The sequence below is a fragment of the Simochromis diagramma genome, unplaced genomic scaffold, assembly GCF_900408965.1.
Source record: "Simochromis diagramma unplaced genomic scaffold, fSimDia1.1 OVJJ01000361.1, whole genome shotgun sequence".
Classification (NCBI taxonomy): Eukaryota; Metazoa; Chordata; class Actinopteri; order Cichliformes; family Cichlidae; genus Simochromis; species Simochromis diagramma.
Genome location: NW_024386860.1, coordinates 4,729,762 through 4,755,279, shown reverse-complemented (window position 1 = coordinate 4,755,279; position 25,518 = coordinate 4,729,762). Strand labels below are relative to the sequence as shown.

General features: G+C 40.1%; 2 protein-coding genes across 2 annotated transcripts; both read right to left on the bottom strand.

The window, feature by feature from the left end:
* Nucleotides 1-1,115: 1,115 nt before the first annotated feature.
* On the bottom strand, nt 1,116-11,879 carry cyth2 (cytohesin 2). Its single transcript, XM_040029892.1, has 12 exons — nt 11,687-11,879; nt 7,494-7,644; nt 6,318-6,384; nt 6,114-6,232; nt 5,954-6,034; nt 5,611-5,723; nt 4,696-4,844; nt 4,497-4,608; nt 3,408-3,484; nt 1,760-1,831; nt 1,514-1,668; nt 1,116-1,360 (listed from the first exon to the last, which is right to left on the bottom strand). Exons 1-12 carry the CDS (start codon nt 11,751-11,753, stop codon nt 1,273-1,275), a joined length of 1,251 nt encoding a protein of 416 aa, XP_039885826.1. The 5' UTR covers nt 11,754-11,879; the 3' UTR covers nt 1,116-1,272.
* A 551-nt stretch (nt 11,880-12,430) lies between these two features.
* Nucleotides 12,431-21,310, bottom strand: sphk2 (sphingosine kinase 2). Its single transcript, XM_040031036.1, has 7 exons — nt 20,236-21,310; nt 18,402-18,551; nt 18,222-18,316; nt 17,996-18,111; nt 16,844-17,047; nt 15,097-16,711; nt 12,431-14,799 (listed from the first exon to the last, which is right to left on the bottom strand). The coding sequence occupies exons 1-7, from the start codon at nt 20,696-20,698 to the stop codon at nt 14,737-14,739; spliced, it is 2,706 nt and encodes a 901-aa protein (XP_039886970.1). The 5' UTR covers nt 20,699-21,310; the 3' UTR covers nt 12,431-14,736.
* Between the last annotated feature and the right edge of the window lie 4,208 nt (nt 21,311-25,518).

Here is a 25,518-nt window from a genome sequence, read left to right as displayed (position 1 = left end):
TGTTTGTTTCATTGGTTTTGGATCCACACCTGCGTCTTCATATCACCTCCCAAAAATCCACTACATGTGCCAAAAAAGAAAAATTTCCAACAGGCATAGGCAGGGGCTCAAGTCAGCCTAGAGTGTTTATGCTGAACAACTCGCTGCTATTTGTAGGGGGTCTGTGTGATGAAATGCAACTGCAAGACTCACAAAAATGGACAAGATCAGCAGAGAGAGAAGGCCTAAATCAAGTCGCGCGAGCATTATTATACCCCCCTCCCCCAAAAAGATCTTTGCTTAATGATACTGGTGGTGATACTGGGGATTTATGCTTCAGTGGGAAATCTGCGCTGTAGCTACGCCCTTACTGCAAACCCATGTGTAACCCTACAGCGTAACCTGACGTGGACCTCCCTACAAATGTAACTACACATTGGGTCGATGCAGTAATAAGAAATTACTGAAACTATCGACATGGGCATGAGGGAATGTACATTGAAGTGGAAAAGCTACAAGGACAAATATGTTTACCCCTAATAAAAACAAAAAGACTGATGGCAGCAAAGAGTGGGGACCCAGCAGCATATAAAACACTGGGACACAGCCACATGTTACGGAAGCGTAAATGCCGCTAACAACGTCAGCTGCTTACGTGGGTTATGCCGTAGGCTCTACCTAGATTCCCTGCAGAAGTCTAAATCCGGCCTTACTGTCTGAAAGTTCAAGCCAGTCACAAAGCAGTGAGTCATTATTGTTACTTACTGAATTTAAACCCTAAAGCTCAAATTCACATGAGAAAAGTGCCGGATTCCAAGACTTTGTGTGAGTAGTTCCACTGAAAACATCAAACGTCCCAAATGTTCGCAGATGTTTAGTAACGCAGACAACCAGCAGCATAAAGGAACCTTTTAGTTCCTGTGAGGTGCAGACTTAGCTAATCTTAGCTTTTCCAGGTCCCTCATTACCAAGTATAATGAGTGTGGCTTAAAGGCCAAAAAAGTTGTTTTAGAGATGATCAGCACTGGTGTGAATATGGTCTAACACACGCCTGTAGTGTGTAACAGCAGTAGTGTAAGAACCAAGATAAGAGGCGGCCACACAGGGTGAGTTTCTCACTCTGAATGTGGCTTTTCAAAAGTCTGGCAGATAGGGCAGCAAGGAAGAGTCCTCAGAAAAGGAAGAGACGGCTATTAGGGATAAGGAAGGAGGGGTTATCAAAACTTATGAACGAGTTGTAAGGAGCAGGGATGAAGGAGCTGAGGAAGACAGGGAGAGAGCGAAGGGCGTGATCTATGGCTGCTCCTCTTTCTTCTTAAGTGATATACGTTTCTTCCTGGCAGCAAGCATCTCGTAGAAGGGATCCACACTAACGGCAGATCTGAGGAGATGAAAAATACTTTAACTTTTACCCAACAGAAAGTACTAAAAAGGAAATAAATTCTCCCGAACAGGAGAATATGAAGTTTTTGGTCAGAATTTCCTGCTGTTCCATCACTAATCGTGTTTTCTTTGACATTTTTCATTTACATACTTGATGCTGTGGATCCACTCGTCCTTCTCCTCAGGTGTGGGAGCAGAGATGCGGTACACCATGTGGTTTCCTTCCACTACTCGCCCATCAGCCTCCGTCTTACACGCCTTAATCAGCTGACCACGGTTGTTGGGGATGTACAGTTCAAAGCAGTTCTGTTAGAAAAAAAAAAAGGAGATAAAAATGTTTTGAAAGTTTCAAGAAAAATACTGTTCATCACACCGTTTAGCAAAAACAGCCACTTACAGGTTTCCTTGGGTCTTCTACTTCTCGAATGCTAAGGTTTTCCAAGGGAATGATACCTCGTGGCTCTTTATCCTGTAAATAAAAAAACATGAGTTAATAAATATTTGTGGGTATTATTTTGTGTTTTATGATGATTTGAATCAATATGACAAAAAAAAACCTTTAAATTGACTCATGTGTCTTTTTTTTCTTAGAGTAGCATTCGTACATCTTTATTTTTGTACTACTTTTTAACCTTGTGGCTCAGCAAGCTTCAAGCAAAGCAACACGCTCTTCCTTCACTCACAAATACATTTTAAGTCTTGCAGTTTTCAAAAATCAACTGATCACAAAATCCTTTTTGCCTCACTAAAACAAGTGTGTCACATTCACTGCAATCTCGAAGCCATTAGTCTGAGAAGTTAGCTTCTCACAGTGATTATTATTATTTGAGTTTCTGGGGTAGCGAATGGAAATCCAAGTCAAGACAACCGGTTACATTTACCTCTCATTTTATTTTAAACAATCACACAGGCCTAGAAAAGGATCCATGGCCCTCACCGGTCGTGAGGAAAAAAATTGACTGTTTTCCGATCGGTTGTTGGAAGTCGATTGCAGTCACTGGAAAAATGATTGCAAGAGTTCAAGTAACGCAACGGATTTCACCCAGCGAAACCCAGCAACCTCCGGGAATCACTGCCAGCCACTGTCATGTCTAATATCAGAGACAGCACATGAGCAATGTGTGCATGACATATGATGGGAAACCTTAGGAAAGAGAGCAAACAAAACAATTGCTGTAGAATGCCCTCCGCTATCTCTGTTTAATTGGTCACATGACTGCATCATATGACTAACATGTATCATCATTTTAGAAAGTCTCCGTTTTCGCTGTCCACACTGCAACGCGAAAGCACCGTTTTGAAACGTATGCGTTTTCGACAGTGTTTTCAAAATGTTGTGTTTTCCATCAGCAAAAACGCCGTCTCAGTGTGGACGGGAGGCCAAAATGGAGAGAAAACGATGTGGACGTAGCCTCAAACAGAAAACAAATCAAAACGTGTCACTACAAACCAAATGTAACTGGAGTAGGAGCAACAAAAGTAAACACAAGTAGTAGGTGTTGAGTTCTAGTTGTCACAGTTTCATTTACTCTGCACGTCTGTAATGCCCAGAATGCAAAGCATACCTGGCTAGAGGAATGTGTTTAGCTCAAGCTTGCATACACCTCACAGTTGGATCAGATCGAGCACAAATCATGAGCTTGTTTAGAACTGGACAAAGATTACCTCCTCTAAAGGGTGCAGCTGTTTTAGTTCAGACACAGTAAAGCAGTGAACGATTTTAATGGACTAAACAGTAAAGGTGTGAAAACACCCAAAGGCAGGAGGATTTTTCCGAGGATTGCTGGGTAATCGCTCGTTAGCCATTGAACAGTTATATCCAAACAGACCAAGATGGTAAGGTCAAAAAAGTCCAGCTGGAGGCTGAATCAGAATTTAAAAACCACTGAGTGATGTCATGGAGGATAGATCCATCTTTTATATTATCTATGGTTCCAGCATGACCGGTCAATACTACCCAGACTATAATAAACACCGGAAACCCAGACGTGTAGAGTGCAGAGTTTACCTCCACTGAGACGCTGAATGAAGACAGAGAGACTTACTGTGGTATATTCAAAGTAATAAAGGCAGTTATCTGTGAGAATGAACCATCGACGTTTCCAGGTTTTCACCCTTCCCCCTGAAACACAAAAACATTGATGATGATGATGAATGGCAAGAGAGGAAAACTAGCTCTGTGTGTATTACTTCTACAATCTACAGAAATCTACGTGGCTAATCGATGTCTACAACTTTTTGAATAACTCTGTCAGTACATACCTCCTGAGAAAACAAGCAGCGGCAGTAGAGGATGGAAATCGCAGTGAAGAAGGAGAGGGGAAAAAAAAGGAAAGGGAGGATTTGGAGGAAGACAGAAGACAAAACAGAGACAGAGGAGGAGGAAGAAAAGGAGATCATATTAGTGACACACAGATGACAAGCCCCGCCATGCAAAAGAAAACAATCAGATTTTAAGGCTGCCATAACACAAGAAAGTGAGTCTTCTTTTTCACCATCATGCTATGGCAATTTTTTTTATGCCACAACACTGAACTGATTATTGGAGGCAAAGAGAAAAGTTTATCACAGCACAAAGCCTTAGCAGAGAGTACAGTAGCATACAGTATTAATAACACTCCTGACCAGAGTCACTGTAGTTTATTCTTTTGTAATTAGTTTTCATTTTATTTTGTTTAGTTTTTGTTTTTAATTCTGTTGAGTTTCCAGTTTAGTCTTTATTAGTTTCAGTGTTAGTTTTAGTCTTTTTAAGTATTATAGGATGGATATTGTATGCCAGAGGTAAGATTTAGGAACATAAGTACAGGTATTACAATAAAATAGAACTTTTTAAAAGCAGTTAACTTATAGTCTTGTAGACATCTAATAAACATGCCCATCAAAGTCTCATCAGGAAAATTAGCAAATACTATAACTCAGGATATTTCCTCTATATTTTCATTTAATTTAGTCTTTTTTGCAAGTTCACAAAATAGTTTTCATTTTTTTTCTTCTCAGTTTTATTTTTTAATTTTATTTACATCTAGTTTTAGTTTTTGGTTAACTATAATGACCCTTCTCCTGACATTTTAAAAGCACACACACAGAGACAGTGATGAAGAGCAGTGCTCCCCATCACAGCAAAAACACTGTACCGAGCTTAAGAAGCCAGCCCTCTCTGTCAGGGTTGAAGAAGGTGTGTGTCAGGTCATTGCCGTCATCTTCCGGGATCTTGAAGGGCTCGTTCTTAATGCTTTCATAGAGATTCTGAAGAAACAAATAAGAGAAACATAAGAACAGAGAATAAACATCTGTCTGCATCTACAAAGAAAAGCAGTGCTGGGTTGATCGTACTCTGAGCAGCTCCTCTGGTAGGTCTCCCCCCTCATTGATCCCTCGGTTCATCGAGATGAAGCGGTCCACTCCAGGTTTGTCTCTCACGTTAGGATTGTGGAGGCTCGTGTTCAGCATAATTATGGCAAAAGAAAGCACGTAACAAGTGTCTGTGAACAGGAGAGACATATGTTTACATTCAAGGTATCTACAGAGTAGGTTTTTTCTTACTCCATTTCTCTTAACTATTAGCCCCTTAATGCCAAGTTTTGACACCTCGGTGTATATCAATAAAGATGAGGTTTGACAACATTTTAAATAGTTCCTGGGTTTTTCCAAGGGTGGTTGCATAGGTGGCGACCAGCCTCATTTACTTCTGATGCAAACCGAGTCACTTTGTTCTTTAAGTGGGGCAGAAATATGACAGAAAGCACTCGTTTCAGGAAAAAGCATAAAGGGTTGCTCCAAGGGTTTCCATCGGTAAATAGTTTGGCATGTTTTACGTATTATTCAGTTTTTCATAAGTTACATTTTTCTGTATTTTTATTGTCTTATATTATTTTATGTAAAGCACTTTGTAACTGCAAAAAATACATATAGCGTATTTAGGTTTGAACTCGTCAGCTAATTTGGGTTTAAATGTTTTGCTAACTCTTCAGCGCTACTGTCAGGCGTGAAGTGGCCTGAATGAGCAGTGAAGACTGTGGGCTGGCATATCAGGTCATTTCTCGTAAGACAGAAACTGTTTGCATGAGTGCACATATTCTGGAAGGCCACTCCTCACTTTACTTTCCGTTTCGACTGCACTGACAGGAACTCAAAGAACTCAAAAACAACAATTGTTCACTCACACCGTAACTAAACAATTGATTTAAGACAAGCTTTCAGTATCACCTATTCTACTTGAACTGCAGTGCGACTGTGTGTTTATTTTACCAGTGCTCTGGAAGACACCGGGGTTGCAGTGGCAGTATCTCTGAGCAAAGGCTTCCATCATTCTGTCGATCTTCTGAGCTTCACCAGGCAAACGGAAACTCCACAGGAACTGTCTGCAGAAAACAGGTCAAGGTTTAGGTCAAATCAGAGGAAAAAAAAAAAAAAAACTGTGCTAAACAGTCGCTGCCGCTCTGTTTCATAACCTTTTTCCATCTGCATCCTCAGGTAAGAGCGAGAGTGGGATTTTCCACTGTTGACTAGGCTGCTCACCAGAGGATGCCTGATACAATTGAAGCTATTTTTTCCACAACACACAAAAAAATCCACAGTAGACAGAGATTACCTGAGGGCCTGGACGAGGTTGAGATCAGTAAACTCATGGAGGTCAACGAAAGCCTGCAAGACTTTGATGTTGAAGTCATCTCTGCAAATCATAGAGGTCAGTTATACATGGCTGATTAAAAAAAGAGATAAGGGACAGAAGAAATGTCAACGCCTTGCACCTTTCTCCGAGGTAATCTCCTATAGCCGTCTTGTTGAGGCCCTCTCCTTTGTATAAGAACTGAGCAATGTCCTCTGGAGTGTGTCTGAGCAGCTCATTCTCCACCAGAAATGCAATGCCCTGCAGAGAGAAGAACGAGTCAGTCACAATCCAAGGAATCTAGAGGAGACACATTCAGCACCTGTTTGAATATTTGAGGTATTACCTTTTTAGGATCCATGTTGAATTTCTTCCTTCCCATTGCCACATGCCTACTTTTCTGTAGAGTTTTACTGCAGAGAAGATAAATGTGTTGGCAATAATTAACTTCTGTGATCAAATCAAAGCTTCTGATAAAAATGAATCCTGACAAACCTCCATGAAAGCTATCACCAAGTACCAAGACTGTTTAACTTATAAACACCAACATTCTTCTTCAATACACCAAGAACATGAGGTTTACATCAATGCAAAATCTTGACATTCACCTAGAAAAGCTATGTGTAGAAAATTAAAAGGGAAACAATTACTCCATTTATTCACTAAAACAGAATTACTATTAAAGAATATTACCCCAGGCAGAGTGGACACATACACATTTTCAGCTCCCTGTTTTTATTCTTGGATTCTACACGAGTGGCTTTGCAGGAGTCACAGTTCAAAACAATGCATAATTATCTTAACCCCGTGAATCTGAGATATTTTGTTTTATAAAAAGACTAACATCTTTTTCATGTGTAAGTAAAAATGCCTTTTTTGTTCTTCATTTGCCAAGAATTGGTAGAATCGTTTTCAAAGGGCAATAATCACATATCCCAACAGCATAAATAAGCTAAATTCATTTTCATTTATAGAGTCCAAACCAAAACAACATTATCCTTAAGCTGTTTAAGGCTAACTTAAAGTAAGGTAAAAACTCTATAATGAGAAAACCTCATCAGTCACAACAACCCCTGTGAGCAAGCACTTGTCAGCAGGGGGAAGGAAAACTCCCTTTTAACAGGAAAACTCCTCTGGCAGAACCAGGACTAGAAAGGAGCAGCCATCAGCTACAACCAGTTGTGGGTGAGAGGAGGGAGACAGGACAAAAGACACATATTCAGTTTAAGGTTGGAGTTAGGGGTTAAACTGGGACATGGTGCAACCTTTTAGCTCCTCCACCATCTGGTTTGACAGCAGGTGAGTGGAACTGCTTTGTTCATAGTCAGAAATTTAGGCCATGTTTAATATAAGCTTCCACGGTTTTAACAGTATGCATCACAGAAAATGAAATTTCTCATTTAAGCATATATACAGCAGAAGTGATTTATTACTCCAAAAGCATTTTCTATTGTATTATTATTTTATATCACTTCCTCTTTGTTTTGTTTTTTAGAGTAACTGATGTGGGTTTTCTTATTACCTGCCCTCTGTGCTTGTCTCCAGTCCCTCTACCTCTAAAATTGCCTCTCGTAACTCCTCTCTGAGCCTCTGGATCTCCTGCAGCAGGACGCCCTTCCTCCTACGGATGTCCTCCAGCTCAGAACGCTCCTCTGGGCTCAGGTCTACTGGGACTGTAAGGGAAAAGAAGAAGAATGAGTCAGCTACTGCTCCATATATAGAAGGTGGTAACTGTGCCTGAACAATCCCAATCAAACACTGTCTCCAACAGTGGCATAAATATGATGTACGACAGCATTAACACTGCTCCGTTGACTGACTCCTAAAATAAAGCAGATTAAATTAGAATTAAATCTCTAAATGCTTCTTACACTATGACAGAGAAACTGCTCCAAGCCTGTCCCTGGTAAAGCACTGATTAGTTAAAAGCTTGGTTAATTAAAGAGAAAAATTAAAAAAAAATAGTCTTGGATATTAATTGGAGCATCAACCTATGTAATTACACAATTTTCAGGGTGATGAGCCGACTCATCTGATATTTTGGCTGCCACTAAAAAGTGAATGTACTTTTGTACATTTGGTGTGGTCACTTTAAATGATTTTCAGTAGTACTCCTATCTATACTCTGCTCATAGCAATACACTGTGATATACAAACAGGGTTTTCTATTAGGGGCAACTACAAACATAAGCACCACTGCACTGCCTATAATTTAGACAAACTTAGAAGTTCATGCATTTTCCTGTTATTGTGGCCATTTTTTAAACAAAAAGATTTATTTTTAGCTGAAGTACGTTTCTCTGCAGTTTTTAAAAATGGCTACTTAAAAAAAGCAAAACCCTTTGCGAGAAGTGCCATTCTTTATTTGAGTGAAATAAAAACTGTATAAATCCACAAGAAGTAAGCATCACACTGAATGACCATCTCGCTTTAATACTCACTTTAAAAATTCAGGATGTGGCCAGAATCAAACCTCTAAAGCTAGACAAGGAATCAAGACTTGACTTCTGCATTATGAAGAAGTATAATATATTTCCACTGCATATAAAATGTGTTAAATATTAACACCTGGATAATATACGGACTTAAACTACATTAGCACATACGGCCTGACTTAGACTTCTGCGGGGAATCTTTGCAAAGCCGACAAAGTGACCTACGTAAGCGGTCGATATTATTGCCAGCATCCTTGTCTGTGGTACCTATGCATTAATTACCATGTGATCATGTTCCAGTGTTTTACATGCAGTGCAAGCCGATAGAAACAATTAAAATGCTGGGAGTTTTTTGGGTCTCTGCTTATTGTTGTGGTCAGTTTTTTCCCCCAGAGGCAATCATATCTACCCCTCTATTTTATCTCACCTCTTCTCTTGCCCATTAAGAAATTTGCTGACATTTTTGAGTCCTTATATTGATGCCATTATTACTCTTCATATATTGAGGCGATGATGGTTATTCTCTCACTGATTAAATCAAAAACTGCCGCAAAAAAGTATGTGGAAATGCACATGACAAATCCACAGCGCAAACCAGGCCAATAGCGAGCACTCCAGGCTGCGCTGACCCGACATGTAGTTACATTTCTAGGGAGGTGCAAGTTGGGTTATAATGCAGCGTTCAGAGGGGTTCACGGTTATGCCATAGATTACAGTGTAGATTTCCCACTGAGGCACAACTTCCCAGGAAATATGACTGGCTCGCTTATACTCGTGGCAACAAGTCCATGTTGTTTGACATAACCGAAGTCTGTGCATTTTGCTGTCCTGCCTGTCTGACATTTAAAAAATAACATATATAGATATTTGTATAAATATTTAATTCCCAATCCTGGTGACAGCCGAAAACCTCAATAGTGAGCATGAGTGCCCAGTTGTTGTCTTCAAGGTTTAAAACCATTTGCCAAAACCATAATCTTTCAATGGCTGGACAAAAACATGGACAAAAAGTGACTTACTAATAATGCAGGTCTAGTTTCCGAATGCCACGGTTACGTTAAACTATAAGTCTGTTTATACAACTAACTCATTTCAATAAGGGCCAACTAAATAACAACATTCCTGCAATAAATTTAAATGTTATGAAGCCAATAATCTTCAGTGTTTGCTGAAGTTGTTTTCATAGGCAGTGTTAAATATTTTATAAACCCCCATAAAATGATTACAACTTAACAGCACAAGAAATTACAGGCACCAAAATGAAAATAAAGTTAAGACATGATAGTGATAAAACAGTTTCACATAAAACTGAACATGATAACCTTCCAATAAGCAGTCTTTTTGCACCCAGTTCAGACATAAAGTACTGTGTAAAAAGCCTTGAGTCACCCTTCATTTTGTCAGTAGATTGAGAAATAGATTTACTGAAACATGTAAAAACATAAATTGAAATAAAGTATGCACGTCAAAGGGAGTTTGCACAATTCTCACGGGCTTGAAAGTGGTTATTTGTTACAACCACCTTTATTCTTCAAACCAGCCTGAACTGTTAGGCAGCTTTCTTTTCATTTCTTTAAGTGGTCTTCGGGAGTAATTCTCCAGCCTTCTTGAAGGACACTCACAGCTCTTCTTGGATGTTGGCCGCCTTTTGTTACATTCTCCGCTTCATTAATGAGGAGGTTGGGACTCTTGAGAGGCCAATCCGTGACCTGAGTGTCCTGCTATGTTTTGTTTTCTATCCAGGTATGCTCTTATTACACTGACAGTGTGTTCGGGATCATTGTAATGTCGAACAATCAAGCTGTTGCCAGATGGTACTGGTAATTTTTCAGATATTATTGTACGATGGATCAAAATCTGATACTTTTCCACAATCACAATTTCATCAGTTTTGACAAGATCCCCAACACTACCTGCTGAAATGCAGCGACAAACCATAACAAAGCCTCCATCTGGTTTTACAGATGTACAGCTGTAGACACTTACTGTTGTGCCTTTCTCCTGACTACCTCTGTACATATTAATGATTTAAATCAAAAATTTCTAATTTGGATTCATTACTCCATAAGACCTGTTGTCATTTATTTTTAGTCCAGTTCTTGTATATATGTATGCTATAAATATTCTTCCTATACTGGAAGAATAACTATTCTTATGCCTCAGCCTTTTCTGTCCATTTCCCTTCCTTATGAATGGCTTCTTGACAGCCATCCTTCCACTCAGACTGGGCTTGAGTGAACAGTAGATGGATCAACTAATTGAACTAAAGAAATTAAATAATAATGTGTTTTTGCTAAATTAAAATTGGCTATTTTCTGAGTAATTTGTTATGTTATGTGTAGGTAACACTAGTTCATGCCTTATGTTAGATGACTTTTATGCTTGAAAGATTTATGTATCAGGGTTAAGTGGCTTTAAAAAAAATTAAGGGGTTCTTGTGACTTTTTCACAACACTGTAGATATTCAAATTAAAGTCAGTGCTAATGAAACAGATAGTGCTATTAAACATACGTACATGTATGTTGCATATATGCATATTTTAGAGATGAAGTCACTTAAATGTATGACTTTTAGAGGGATAATGTCTGAGGTTTTCTTAACTGTATTTTATCACTGTGCTAGACATTATATTAAAGTGAAAACATCAATTTAATCACCTGCTATATGACATAAACGCAGTACCACAATCTACAGCCTCGGACTAAATCAATACCTCTGTAAACTCCATTAAAAATAATATTATTAGGACAACAGCATTTATCTGAGCAGGGTTTACTGCAGAAAACGTTGACCTAGAGGTCAAAGCAGCAGTGTTTACTCTGCAAAGCAAGCAGCTGCTGTGCACCACCACCACGCCCACAGCCTGGATCAAAGCCGTGATCCACACAACAGCATCCACTACACTAACTACCTAAAGAAGTTGGTGTTTTCAACGAAGTACATCATTATTTAGAGCCTTTGTGTAGCCTAAAAGCTAGTTAGGGTTTTATAAATCAATCCACCGTGGTTAGCTAAAAAGTTAGCTTTTATCACTCACCGAAACGACCAATTTAAATGGCCTCATGCAAAGATAATACATTTCCTAAGCTAGTTTAAACTGTAATATTGTAAACATGTACACCCATACCTCTACAAAATATTCTCACCCTTTTCCGTGGTATTTTATTTCCATTTAAATGCTATATGAGTTCTTGAGTTCTCACCTGCGCTAATAAACTAAAGCTAGACTGTTAGCCACAGTTGGCTAGCGATAGATACCCTGTGCGAATAGCTACTTACTGTAGTCCAGGTCATCCATTTTTGGCGCTTTACTTTTAGGCATAAATAGTTCAGAATCGAATGTCATTCAATGTCAAAAAATAGGGATATATATAAATATATCCTCAAAACTAAACGGGAGAAAAAAAAGAACCACTGGTGTCGAAATTTTGGGCCGGAGACAAAGGAGGTGGCGACACCGGAAGTAGTGTCTGACATTTAAAGCGGTAATCTTCCGGTCAGCTGTTTTTCAAAATAAGATGCCTCGCATTTAAAGCTATTTTTAAATGATTAAATTGGCATTAAAGCACAACAAACCCTACTGGTTGGAAGCTGACCTACAAATAATTTCACCGATTTATTTCTAGAATAAGTCTTCTGCTTCTTTCAGCTGCTTTCTTTCTCTTCACCTACCTCTAGCATCCTCCTCTGTCACTCCAACCCTCTGCATCCTTCTTCACTACATTAATGAATCTCTCTAGTCTTCCTCTTTTCCTCCTGCCTGGCAGCTCCAAATTCAAAATCCTTTGTCCAATATATCCACTGTCTCTCCTCTACTAATATCCAAGCCATCTCAGCTTTGCTTCTCTAACTCAATATGAACCAAAATCGTTCAGAAATGTTCCCTGCACCTTGCTGCATCTGTGCCATGCAGAATTTAATCAATCCTGAAGTAAAAGGGGGTCCAACTCAGTACAAGCATGGCATACCTAATAAGTGGCTGGTGAGTGTATATATAACACTTTTAAGACGGAAAAAAGGATCGACAGTTACAGATCAATTTTATTATGAATGCGTTGCTGGAAGGGTAAAAGATAAAAAAGCCATTTAGATACGTGAAAAAAGCTTCCTGTTTTCCACATCAAACGGTTTAATTCTATTATAAAAATGTGGTGGCATTTTAGTGACTAAAGACAAAATAAGGCATTAATTTGCTCCAAACAAACTTATGAAGTTACATTTATTGAAAACCATATATAACTATTAACTGTACAATGTATATATTTTCATTGTTTTAGTAGTAATTACAATTTCATTACAGGCAGTCCACTACAGACATCTTTATGGCATTAGCAACTGAAGGGTAATACCCCATCATGGTCATATAGGAATTGGTCTTTAACACCATGGTCCCAGCTATGGCCATAGACAACAAAATGTTTAGGAAGGTAAATGGTCATAACTAGTCTCTTAAACATCAAGGGTAAACATTTTGGCAAAAACTCCATTCAAAGTGTATAGAGACTCATCTATTTGGTAATATTACAAGCCTAGACCCAAAATGTTGTACTCACATTCTGTAGCTGTGTAAGCACAGTGAAGCTGTGGTAGAATAGCTGCATGGTGCGCTCAAAGGAACACAAAATAAAAACAAAAGCAAAAAAATAACATCCTGGTAAGCAAAAGAGTTTTACTCCATTTTCTGCAGTCAGGTTTAAACAGTTCATGATCAACAGCCAGAATTTACAGGCTTATTATACAAAGGCATTGATTTGTCCAGGTATGACCGAGACATACAGTAAGTTGATGATGAACCAAGCAGTTGGCACACAAACTTCCTGATTGTTGAACTGCACATGCTAATGATTTATTCCTCGTCCAAGTATCAGCAGATTTGAATAAAAAAAAAAAAAATCCTCAAAGGGCTTCAACCTCTGTAGTTTGATTCAACTCATCAACATTTGGAAATACTTGTAGTCTCAAAATATATATTTCAGTTTTAAACATCAGTCTTTTGCCTACTTGAACAAACTGCCTCTGCTGCTGGCAAATTTCTCAAAGTGCAAGCTGTTCTTCTATCTGATTTACCACCTGATCTGACAACGCTGGGGATTAGTGCTGACTCTACAGCAGGATTTTAGAGTTTCAACATGACTTTGTTAACGGTCAGTCACATCCTCAAAAGCTAAGAGTCTTCAAAGTGCAACAGTTAATTCATGTCAGGTGACGCTAATGCTAGTGGATCTACTTTCTGAAACAAAACACTGCATCAGACAGAATAGTGTTACCCTTTAGTTTGAATTGTTCTAGTGTTGTGATCTTCAGCGTGTTTGGGAAGAATACATGTGAAATTTACTTCTTAACTGAGGCATGCAACGTCTGTTAAACATCACTATCACTGTGCCTCCACTGGTTAAGAAAAAAAGGCAGATTATGCAAACGTTGGTGATGGATACCCTTTAACGGATCCACTGCTCCTACTAATGTGGTGACCCTGAAAAGCTTGATCCTGCTGCTCTATGTGGATTTACTTGCATGACAAAAATGATTACTTGTAGTCACTTTTTTCTCCACTGATACACAAAAGTGGCCGAGTCACATGCGCTCAGACTTTATGTTTTTTAAATGTAGTCAAAGGACTTTGATAGGTGAACGGAAATCAAGAAGATTAAAGTTTCATACATAAGAAGGAAAGGATAAAAGTACAGCTGTACTGTACAGTATCAGATAAGGCATTCCTTTCAGGGACTAAAGTTTTTATACTCAAACATCTGGATGTTGATGTAAGATGAGGCTGTTTGATGATAGAGACGTGGCAATAATTTCACTGGCTCTTGGCCTAAGAGAATCTCAATACATTTTTATAGCTTTTCATGTGTACAAATGATATTCTTTGAATTTAATCTGATTTCTCTTCATCTCAGCGTAAGGCAAAAACAAAAACAAAAATAAAACAGGTAGTGCTTCTTTGCATGCATACTGTTATGCATACATCCAACACATGCACTATCTTCACAAAAACCCATAAACATTCAATTGTTTTTCCCTCTCATCATCCCAGGCCGTGCTGTTTTCATGCTTCTCAGGGTACACTGTGCATAATCCAACAGCTGTGTAATGAGGTGCATTTTTCATCCATTTTGAAATTCACTATTAATCCCTGCAGAGATGCTTCAGTGATGCGTGGCTTGGTTGGTTATCCCTTTCATTAATCCGTAGAAAAGCAGTTTCTGCAATTCAGGCTATTTGAAGTCTCTCAGCTACTCCTGTCCTCTCAGACTATGGATGGCGACAGAGATTATATAATTCAGTAGAGTGCTGATATGTCAATCAAATCAACCAATCCCTGATTAGAATCTGGTAATCCTCTCTCCAGAGTCTCCAACAATGAGACGGGCCATGGAAGGATGGATCTATAAAACATTAAGAGATCAGGAAAATGAATATTACTAATCACAAGTGTTAGCAAAACAAAGCAGCACAGAACACACAGTACTTAAGTGTTGAGAGTAGAAACATACAGTACGTAAGTTGCTGTTGGCAATGTGAATGAATAATCACAGATGATTAATTAAAAGCTTTTAAAGTACAGAACATGTAGTTATTACAAACTAAATTCAGACTGAGACAAATGAAAAGACCTAGGAATTTATCACTGTGGTTTTATTCAACAAGTATTATTTATGCTAAATCTTGTTTTTCTTTCTGACCTGTGCTTGAAGCGGCCCGTAGGGCACAAGCTCTCCGTCCACAGTGAGTGTTCCTCGTGCCGACAGAGGCTGCAGCCTGAATGCTTTACAGGTAACGTGGCTCACATATGGAGAGCTGACAGAGTGGTGGGTTCCTCTTTCCATGGCAAAGAAAAGTCTCAGTAGAGTTGCTCTAGAGATCCCTGCTCGCACAAAAGTCAGATGGATCAGCCCATCGTCAAACCTGGCCTGGGGTGCAGCAAAAAGATCAGCCCCAAGGTGGGTCTGATAAAGGGCCAGGACCAGGACAAAGTCCCCTTCAATGGTGATCCAGTCTCGAGTGGGAAGGGGCTGGTCAAGAGGGGGTAACAAGTCATCCCTTGCTAGATTTAAAGGCAGCGAGAATGATGGACGGTTCTTGAAGGGTCCTGCTGGTTCAGCAATGTCAAAGTTAAAAGAAGAGGATGGCGTGCGTAAAGAGGGCGAGGGTGATGTGGAATTTGGGGTGTTAGGACGAGGAGCGAGGTAGGATGATGAGTGTGGGGAGGCACAAGAAGGAGACGAGGGGGGTGTGGGAGAAAGAGACAGGGAGAGAGAGTTGAGTTTAGGTGGGAGGGAATTTGTCTGGGAGTGCTGAAGGAGGGAGAGGGGCCTTGGCCGGGAGGTGTTTTGGTTTTTGTCCAGGGTTTTGGCCTTGTAAGAGAAGGGAGAATGACGAAAGGGAGAGGAGATCGTCAAAGCTCGCTCACGAGCGACATCCAGTGTGTATGAATCTTTCCGGTAGTAAGATCCATTCAGATCCATATCATCGACGCCATTTGAAGTGCCTGAATCTGCATCAGCCTCCTGACTCAGAGGCTGGTTGCGGAGAGCTTCGGCTATCTGGCTCGAAGGGGCTGAATTCTTTCTCACTGCCTGCCTGGTCTCATGAAGGCAATCCTGGTGGGTGATGCCATCCTCTGGCTCTTCATCTGCCTCTCGCCCCATGACAACCCCATAGCTCTCACCCAGCTCTCTCGCATGCAACACTCCCTCTCCTTCTACAGAACCACTGCTCCCTTCCCCATCCTTACCTCTATCGTCTTCCTCAATCTCCTCTGAGTATTGCTCTGCTGTTCCATCATCTTCCCTTTCATCCTTGATCCTCTCCAGCCTTTCTTCCCTTCCCATACTGCATTCATCCCTTTCATTTGATTCTGAACTTGTCCCTGATCTCTCTGAACAAGTCCCTGACCTCTCCTCCTCTGCTTCCATCTCCATCTGTCCCTCCCTCTCTCTGTCTTCTGCCAGACTGCTTGCCCTCACCACACCAGTTCCTCCTCCCCTGGCCCTCTCCCTTCTTCTCTCCCTTTCCTTTTGCCTCTCTTCTTTTTCCCTCTCTCCCTCACCCCTGCGCAAGCTCCTCTGTTCACTGATGCCCATGTCAGAGCAGGTGCGATGGATAGGCGTGCGGCAGAAGCCCTCCAGGCCTTCTGTGATACTGCGGGAAAGCGGTCTCCTTGGTGGAGGTGTGGCATCTGGTGATGTGGTGACAACAGAGGGTGGTAGGAAGGAGAGACGACCCTTGTAGGATCGTAGAGAAGCTATGCGCACTAATGTGCCCAGGGTGAAGCGAGCTGAGCCAAGACCACGATACCTGGAAGACGACAAGACTGCAAGTGAAGCTACATTTTGAAATTGACGTCACATAATCCAGAATAAATTAAAAGCCAGGCTTTTATGAAGAAAACAACATTAGATTAAGATTCTGAAAACTTGAAACACCCACCTCTCACTCTCAATGTCCACATCGGACACAAAGCCCCAGGCAACAGAAAGAAAGGAAAACAGTCTCCTGGGTCCTGCAGCACGGTTGCTGTTGGAAGGGGCGGGGCTTGTTGTCACAGAGACCAGGTCCATGGGTCGGACTCCGCCTCGACAGAGCAAAAAGCAGCAGTTCAAAAGGAGGGGCTCTCGAAGGCACATGTCATACCTGAGGAAATTTTTAAAGAAGTAAAAATAAAGACAGATCTGTACAACAGCTATTCAAAGACTAGATTAAACAAAACAAATATACATAATTCTACGGTCTTTTGTTTAGGAAAAAAACGTTGTTGTTTTTTATGTAGTTTATTTTAACAGAATAATCTGGGTATCCATGGGCTTTTTTGTAAGGTCAGTTTTCATAAAAATAAACTAAAATCATCTGACTACATCAGAGGGTCTCAGGATCATCTAAACCTCCCTGTACAAGCCAGCAGATAAGGACGTTACATTGAACATAAATGTCACGACAACTGGATATTCTTCTCGGAAGTTCAGTAAAGCAAAAGAGACATGCCATCATATGAATATAATAAGAAAATACAGCACTAGCAAAGAGAGCATCCATTGACTCCGAGACCCTCTGTGATGCAGATCCAAGGAGGCTTAAATCATAGAAAATTATTTCTAGACAGAAGGATTCACGACTAGAAAATGAACCTGGTATCAAAATGTAGATTAAAAATGAGCCATTTCATTGGCTAAAAGTTGTTTTGACCAGCCAGCTATCTCACAGGATGAGATAGCTGGCTGACGGTTTACAGAAAGTGCACTTTTTTAAGTTTCTCCAGAAACATATCAGAAAACAGATAATTCTTTCAGGGTATCACAGCTTGTTTCTGTTACTCTCTGTCAAAAATATTAAACTGGTTAAGTTTTGCTGTGAAAGAGTCTGCATATGCAATCTGTAATATGATTGGCTCATTCAGAGGTCATAAAGTTTAAAGAATTAACTTGACTGCACCCGTTATCAGCAAACACAATCTAGACTGTCAGCATTACTTTAAATCATCCACTATGCAAACACTGAGGGAGATATGAAGACTTAATGTTCCACCTAATTCCACACTGTACAGGCAGCTGGAAGAAAAGCTTCAACCTAAAATGATGTGCTCACCCTGCGTGGTGATTGATGGAGCCAGCCAGTGCATTCCCAGAGCCGCAGGGTAGAATCCCGACAGGTGTTTTTATTGCTTGTTCCCAGTCTGAGCGCTCCATCAGCCCATTAATTACCTGCAGGAAAACAAGACAGAAGATTTAAATAATCACAGTGTTAGACATAGACATACATTTACGTGCCACAATTTCAGCCTGGTTGACCTCTCAGGCCAAAAACACCTTACCTCATGCAGCAGACCATCCCCAGAAACAATGATGATGCCATCCCACTCTGGGAGTGATATCTCTCTGATGAGCTCTCTGGCATGGTTCTGGCGTTCTGAGGGAGGGTAATTACGTTAATGCCTGCCATATAAATGCATGCATTGTGACTCATTGGGGTGTTTTAGACCTCAGGGTGTTACCTGTCTGTATAAGGTTGTAGCTGATGTTGGACTCTCTAATCATTGGCAGGATGTGGGTCTGACACCAGTGCATTGCCTGGCCTCTTCCACTGAAGGGATTGACCAATAACAGTAGTCGCCTGGGACGAGGTAGCAGACTTCTTGAAAATTCTTCACAAGAAAGACAGAACAGGATGGATTAATTAAAACCTGCACAGCTCTGGTCCAGGACAAAGAAAGTGGTTCAGCACATTTTCAAAACCAGCCAACTGGGACATAAGCTAAGCTGGTATTACAGTGTTGCCCAACCTTGGACTTTGAATGCATTTATCCATTTGAAGCCTCCTAAAGTTCTCCTGACAGAATACATATCACACTGTCCTTCAAGAGTGAGTTTGTCAATGATTTAAAGTCAGATATATGATAAAGGGCACATTTAGACTTCAAATTATAGGTATTATAGTTGGTCAAAACTAAACAGCGGCATAATCCTTGATTATGCAATAAACCACACTTCACGCTATTGTGCGGAAAACCCATCTGACCACACCTATAATGCCCGTCAGCATAAACATTCGCAGAATTGGGCCACTGAGTGATTCAGAAGTGTGATTATGAATGTTACACAAGCAGAAATTAAAAAAAGAATGACAGCTGCATCACTGCGAGTGAAGGGTATGCACTAAAGATCTCAGAAGACGAGGAGATTTAAGAGACTTAAGGATTAAAGAGTGAGCCTACAGACGAGGAAAAGAAAAACAGAAGATGGGAGATGCCGATTAACTCTGTGCCACACAGACAATGGAGACAAAAAAAGTAAACACAAACACAAAGTTCATGCTGAGCTGTCAGATAACTGAGGATGGTGACTCCCCGCCCTCTGTCTCTGCATTAGACACTGAAAGATACAGACCACGTGTGCAGGAAAGATAAGAGGAAGGACATATAGGTTTAGATGGAAAAAACCCCACAAAAAAAAATAAAGAAAACGATCCTGTTATGTGAAACACACAAAATCCAAAAGCTCTCGATGCTAAATCTCACAGCCTCTTAGGGTGCATTAGTGTTAATCCTCATTTGTCTTTTATATAATGCCCCAAAATGTTAAACTAGTCTTGTTACCATTTGTGCCCTCAGTGAGGAAATGTAATACATTAAAGTCTTGGTTCCCTGTGACATTACGCTAGGCTTAGTAGAAATTTACAAAGAGGGCATGGAGCAAAGTGAATTGATGCTACATTGTGTAGGTTTTCTACTGTAAACATCTGAAATTCAAGACTTTATCAAGGAGACAAATACAAAGGCTAAAGCTCCATAAACACTGTGATAAGCTATTAGTGTTACTCTTTTAATTAGGCCATCAGCTCAGTGTACAGTACCAACGATCAGGGCGACCTGTGGTTTACAGTTGCTGCCACTATCAAATCGATTTCAGCCTAGTCTTATATAATATAATAGAGCAGATGTAGTTGTATATAAGACATCGGAAAACTGAATTTTGCCTTAATGAATTTTTTGCCTTATTGTTCACTAATTTGCTTTTTTTTATTATTAAATTATTATTATTAAATTGTGATAAAATAAAATAAAATAAAAACTGTCTGAATTACTCCTGGAAAATGTTCAAAAGCTTTGCTTCTACTGCCCATGGTCATTTATAATAAAAGTTTATCATTATGACATACTTACATTTAAGACAACATAATAAAATTCATTCAATAAAACACACAAAAAAATCACACTCTACAGTATATAAATACACAAAATGTGTAGCTACTACTACAGTCTTTTGTATGTTCATTTAAAAACAAGATCCAAGCTGTACAAACAAACCTCAAGTAAAACATACACTCACCTGTGTTAGCAGTGACGGTCACACCTCTAAGTAGACACTGTACAGCAGCTGACCACTTCTCAGCTTCAGCTCTGCTTTCTGCCAGATAGGCCCTCACCTGCCTGCGCCGGGACACTCCTTTCCTTCGTTTTCCTGGTGGGTACCAGTACAGCACCAGCAGAGGGGGAGCAGGGGACCGGGGGCAGCTGCACCCCACCAACTCTAATAAGGGTAGCAGGAGACGAGCTTCTTTTCCAGGCCGGGGGGACAGGCGTTGTATATGTATGTGGGTGTGGGTGAGGGTCAGGGCGTAGTTGGATGCCGGAGCTGGAGTTGGAGGAGCAGCTGGGGACAGCCCTCCTGAACCACCGGGGCTGTTGGGACTACTGTTATTGTTGCTGTTGCTGCTTGTTCCCCAGCTGGCAAACTGACCATGAAGGAGAGCTTCTGCTGGAGAAGGTGAGGAAGGTTCTGGGGATCGCATTTTCTTTGCTCAAAGTTAATCAGTCTAAAAAAAGAACAAGGGCTTCTGAACTCAGATGCTTGAAGAGCTGGGCAATCTACCAGCTGTTCATGTTTTGCAGCACAAATTGAAAGACTATGTCTGTCGAGAACTTTCTCCCTAAAATCTCTTCAAAATCATTCTTTTTGTCAGTGCTTCAGTTTAAGGGGTAAAAGTCACAAAAAATGATCTTCCTGTCGTTCCAGTTCAGATATATGTCTTCATTTGAAAAGAATACAAATAACGTTTCCCAGTTTAATCCTTCTTCAAATTAGAGTATTTTTTATTGATCCAGTGAAGATGGGAACTGCTTAAGACCAGTCTTTGTGTCACAGTTAGAAACCTCCCATCAAGGTGTGATCTGTGGAGCTGTCAGCTCATACAGTTGGCTCCGAGTTGGAAAGTGGACAGAAAATACATCAACATAGTCACAACAAACAGGATTTTTATAAAATGTAGAATCAGTCATTTAAGCAAAAAAAAAAAAAGTGTTCTTCACAAAGTATAAAAATAAGTTTACATTACAATGTAAAAGCTGCCTATTGTGATAGCAATACAAGGCAGCTGAGCAGCTACTTAACAATGACAATTCGCCTTAAATAATTACACATATGGACAAAAAGGAAACTCTTAGTTGCATTAAAAATGATCATTAAGTATGATCAAGACAAAACACAAACACACCTTGTTTAGACAAGGAGGCTACAACAATTAAATTAAATTAATGCACAAGATTTTTGTAAAGTAAGTTGCATTTTAAGTGTTGCCCAAAAAGTAATTAATGCCACAAAGATAGATTAGTGCAGACTTCTCAAGACCTTTGATACTTCTATTGCTATCTTGTTCTAAGTGACATAAAGGAGGCAGACAAAAGGAGTGACTAAGCCAGTTCCCCAGACAGTAGTGTGATAACATTCACTCAATCAAGTACTACCCCCCAAGAGGAGGAGCAACACAAAGACAGGTGAAAAAACAAAAATGACAACAGAAATCAAAAACAAAAACAGAAACAAAACAAAAGACAAACAAGGAGACAGTTCCAGTTGGGTCCTTAGTTTATGTCATCTTAAAGTCCTTGAGTCAAGCCTCACGTTCCCTCCCAAATATCTCTGTTCCTGTTTGAGGACAAAGGAGAACAGCAGTTAGTGGAAAAAAACAACAGTAGGAAAAAGAAACAAAAGCAGGGGCCTGACTAAGAAGCAAGTTCAGCATACCCTGAATATTTTTCCCTTATCTGGTTTCAGTTACTCTAACATGCACTGATCAGGTCAATAACTTAACCCAGTGTTTTCCAAACTACCTGCAAGTGCGTTCGCTTGATGGGGAATTGTATTGGCACCTAACACCTAAACAGAAATATCGACAAGTCCATGCTATACAAGGAGACAAACCCTAATATTAGAAAAATCAAAAGATTTTTTAATGACCTAATACAGGCTGAAAGCAACACAGCTGCTACAGACAAAGCATGTATGTGTGTGTTCACTCACTTACTGTCCCAAGTAGGCAAACTTGTTGTGGAGGAAATTGATGAAGCACAATACTTTGTCATTAAGACACAGGAGGATCTGACATACGTGTATGTAAAACATTTTAAATTTAGTGCCAGTGAGGTTAAACTGTGTGAGAACATGTAAAAAATAAAGGAAAATATGGTTTTCCTGTCTATTCACAAACTTTGTATAAAGTTTGTAAGAACAAGGCACAGGTGTCCTGTTTTAAGATCATGCTACTAAAGGCGTACAGAACACTAAAACTACTTTAAACTTGCTAGCAGCAAACAGAAAAAAGCCTGTTCCTGTACAGCCAGTGAAAGCTTAGTTCACATTGCCAGCAGTAAGGGTCAGACCCGCTCCCGGTGGAAGTTGGACTCTATCAGGGCTGCCCTTTGTCACCAGTTCTATTTGCAGCTTTTGTAGACAGAATTTCTAAGTGCAGTAAGATTGTGGAAGGTTTCTGTTTTGGAGGCCATGGATAATCTCTTTGCTTTTTTGTGGAATCATGCAATTTTTATTTATTTTTTTTGCCTCACCAGGAAGTGGCCTCCAGCACCGAGGTGGTTGGTAGCTTAGTGTGAAGTGGGATAAGAATTAGCGAATCTAAGGCTATGTTCACACTGCAAGAAAAAGCGCATCAAATCCAACTTTTTTGACCCTACCCTAAACTGTTGGGAAGACAACGTTGGAGAAACGTGAACATTTTATTTGTACTGTATAATCTACACATTCTGACAGAAACCTGCAACTATCCTTTGAAGCACAGCTCCTCTCTAAAACTGCAATAAGGATAATTATTAGGCCATATGTAAATAACAAAATAACTTTATAACTTAAAGCAAAATTGGGAAACGTAAAGACTGAAACAAGTCTTTATATTAAGGGCTATCAGTCAAACAATACTGTTTGCTCTGGGTCTAAACAGAGCGCGTTGTGTGTGACGTCTTCTTTTGCGCATGCGGGCCACTTTGAGGGTTCACACTAGAGCGCTTTTGCTGTCACATTTTATTTGTAGTGTGAACAAGCAGACAAAAAAATCGGATCTGATCAAAAAATCGGAATTGAGCATTAAGACCTGCAGTGTGAACGTAGCCTAAGACACAAGGTTCTCAGTCAGAAAAGGGGTGATTGCCCACTCAAGGTTAGAGAGGAGTTGCTGGCCGAAGTGAAGGAGTTTAACTATTTCTGGGTCTGATTCATGAGTGATGGGAGTTTGAAAGACTGACTGGCACAGCATCAGCAATGATGTGGACGATAAACCGGTTTATTGCGGTGAAGAGAGAGCTGAACCTGATGGTTTACCCGTTGATCTACATTCCTACCCTCACCTGTGGACCCAAGCTCTGGGTAGTGAACTGAAATACTGACATCATCAACACAATCAGCAGATTAGAGATAGGGTGAGAAGCTTGGTCGTTTTGGAAGGGCTCAAAGTAGAGTCATTCCTCCTACACATTAAAAGGAGCCTGTTGTTGTTCAGGGATCTGACTGGGATGCTCCCTGGGTGCCTCCAAAGTGAACTGTTTTGGTCATGTCCTATCGTGAGGACGCTCTGGGGTACACCAAAGAGGTGCTGGAGAGATTATATCTCCCAGAAAGACTGTGAATACCTTGGTGTCTTCCTGGAAGTACTAGGGGAGGTAATGGGGGGGGGGGGGGTCACTCTGGTAAGACTGCTGCACAATCAAACCATGATAGTGGTAGATGGATGGATGGCACTAAGAATCCATTGTTTCTCATTTTCAAAATTTCTCAGACAAAAACTTCACCCCCTCAAAATAGCAGTACCATTAGGTCCATGGGTCAGAATAGATCATTTACTCTGGTAAAAAGCGAATCACCCTTTGTAACACTGAAGATCCAGTGTTATAGCTGATGTTACCTCAGTAAGAGCAGAATCTTGCTTGCCAGTACAAGCCTCAGCACTATGACCACACCACAATGCTGTGGTGATAACCATGACATGATTTTGCAAATATTTAAGAAATCAAAATTTAAGAAGAACAACAGTAAATTACATGAAATGAATAAAACTTTAGATTGATTGTACTGCACAAAAACAATACTTCAGTCAAGTACAGAGGAGGACATTGACGATAAGAAAACTGATTATGGGTACAGGGTGAAGCAATATAAGATTCGTTATGCCCTTTGACCTGAGGTACGTCTGTGCTAAACCACGTAATGACTCAAGAGTCACACATCCTCAACTGGCTTGCTGAGACACTATTTTTTGTGGAGGAAAGGTTGCATGACAATTCATGTGGGCTTTTTTTCAAATTCAGGGTAACTTCTGCGTAACAGGATTTAGAGACACAGTGTCTCTTTCACGGTTTAAATAACCTAACCTAAATAACCATATTAGATTTTACAGACTTTGCAAGAAGCATTAGTACAGTCTCATATTTGTACCAACCAAGGAGGTCTGGTATCACCTCTTATCAAAGAGCCATATCAGGATTTTCCCTGTATGTTAAATCTTTTATTTCCCTCCAAAAAGGTTTTAACCTTCTACCAAAGTAAAACAAACAGAGGTATGATTTTTGAAAGTGGGATTTCATTCAGTCAAGCTTAAACATAACTTTGGTTTACAACATGCCCCCATATAATAGGAAAACGCACAGACTTCTGCATAAAGTACTCATGTTGACCCTAGAAAAACCCTGGATATATAATCAAAATACACCGAAATACATGTATTATTTTCAAATTACATTACACGTGAGGTTACAGCAATGTTAAATTACCAAGTCAGCAGGAGACAGATCATTAGACTTTAGCCCATAAAGTACAATTGCTGCAGTCTCACCTGGGACTTCGGTTTACCCTAAATTAATAAACTGTTCACATCTTTCAACTTTTATAGCAGTCAGGAAACATTATGCAAGCTGTGGTGTAGACAAAATCAATACTTGGCTGATGTCCCGTCCTGATAAAGCACACACACAGAAAAAGACCCTACCGATGCCCATTGTTGCACCTTACCCTGTCCTTGAATCGCAGGGCGGGGACACCCAAAAATAATAATAATAATACTATGCTCCGGCTAATTTTGGTCTCCCACACAATGAGGTTGTCTTTGAGTGACTTCAAAGTACTTTTTGCCAATTTTCGATAAGGGTACACTTTTGAATTCGAGGTCGCTCTTGTAGTAAAGGCGTTATTAAACATTTATTAGCAGCTTGTCTGGTAGTAAGAGCTACGTCTATGTCGTTAAACGATTTGACAGGCTGTTAGCCTGCTAACCTGCTCATGTCTAGCTGTATTTTGACAGTTACAGTACAGGCGAGCTAGAGACGGTAATTC

Bases quoted from the DNA above. Each gene is read 5' to 3' on its own strand.
- sphk2 (XM_040031036.1), bottom strand. From the start codon at position 20,698: ATGCGATCCCCAGAACCTTCCTCACCTTCTCCAGCAGAAGCTCTCCTT. The intron at 17,048-17,995 runs GTGAGCACATCA...AAATTTCCTCAG, and splicing joins TCCATCAATCACCACGCAGG to GTATGACATGTGCCTTCGAG. The intron at 16,712-16,843 runs GTGGGTGTTTCA...GTCGTCTTCCAG, and splicing joins GTGGACATTGAGAGTGAGAG to GTATCGTGGTCTTGGCTCAG.
- cyth2 (XM_040029892.1), bottom strand. From the start codon at position 11,753: ATGACATTCGATTCTGAACTATTTATGCCTAAAAGTAAAGCGCCAAAA. The intron at 6,035-6,113 runs GTGCAAGGCGTT...TATGATTTGCAG, and splicing joins GGAGATTACCTCGGAGAAAG to AGATGACTTCAACATCAAAG. The intron at 5,724-5,953 runs GTAATCTCTGTC...TGTTTTCTGCAG, and splicing joins AACCTCGTCCAGGCCCTCAG to ACAGTTCCTGTGGAGTTTCC.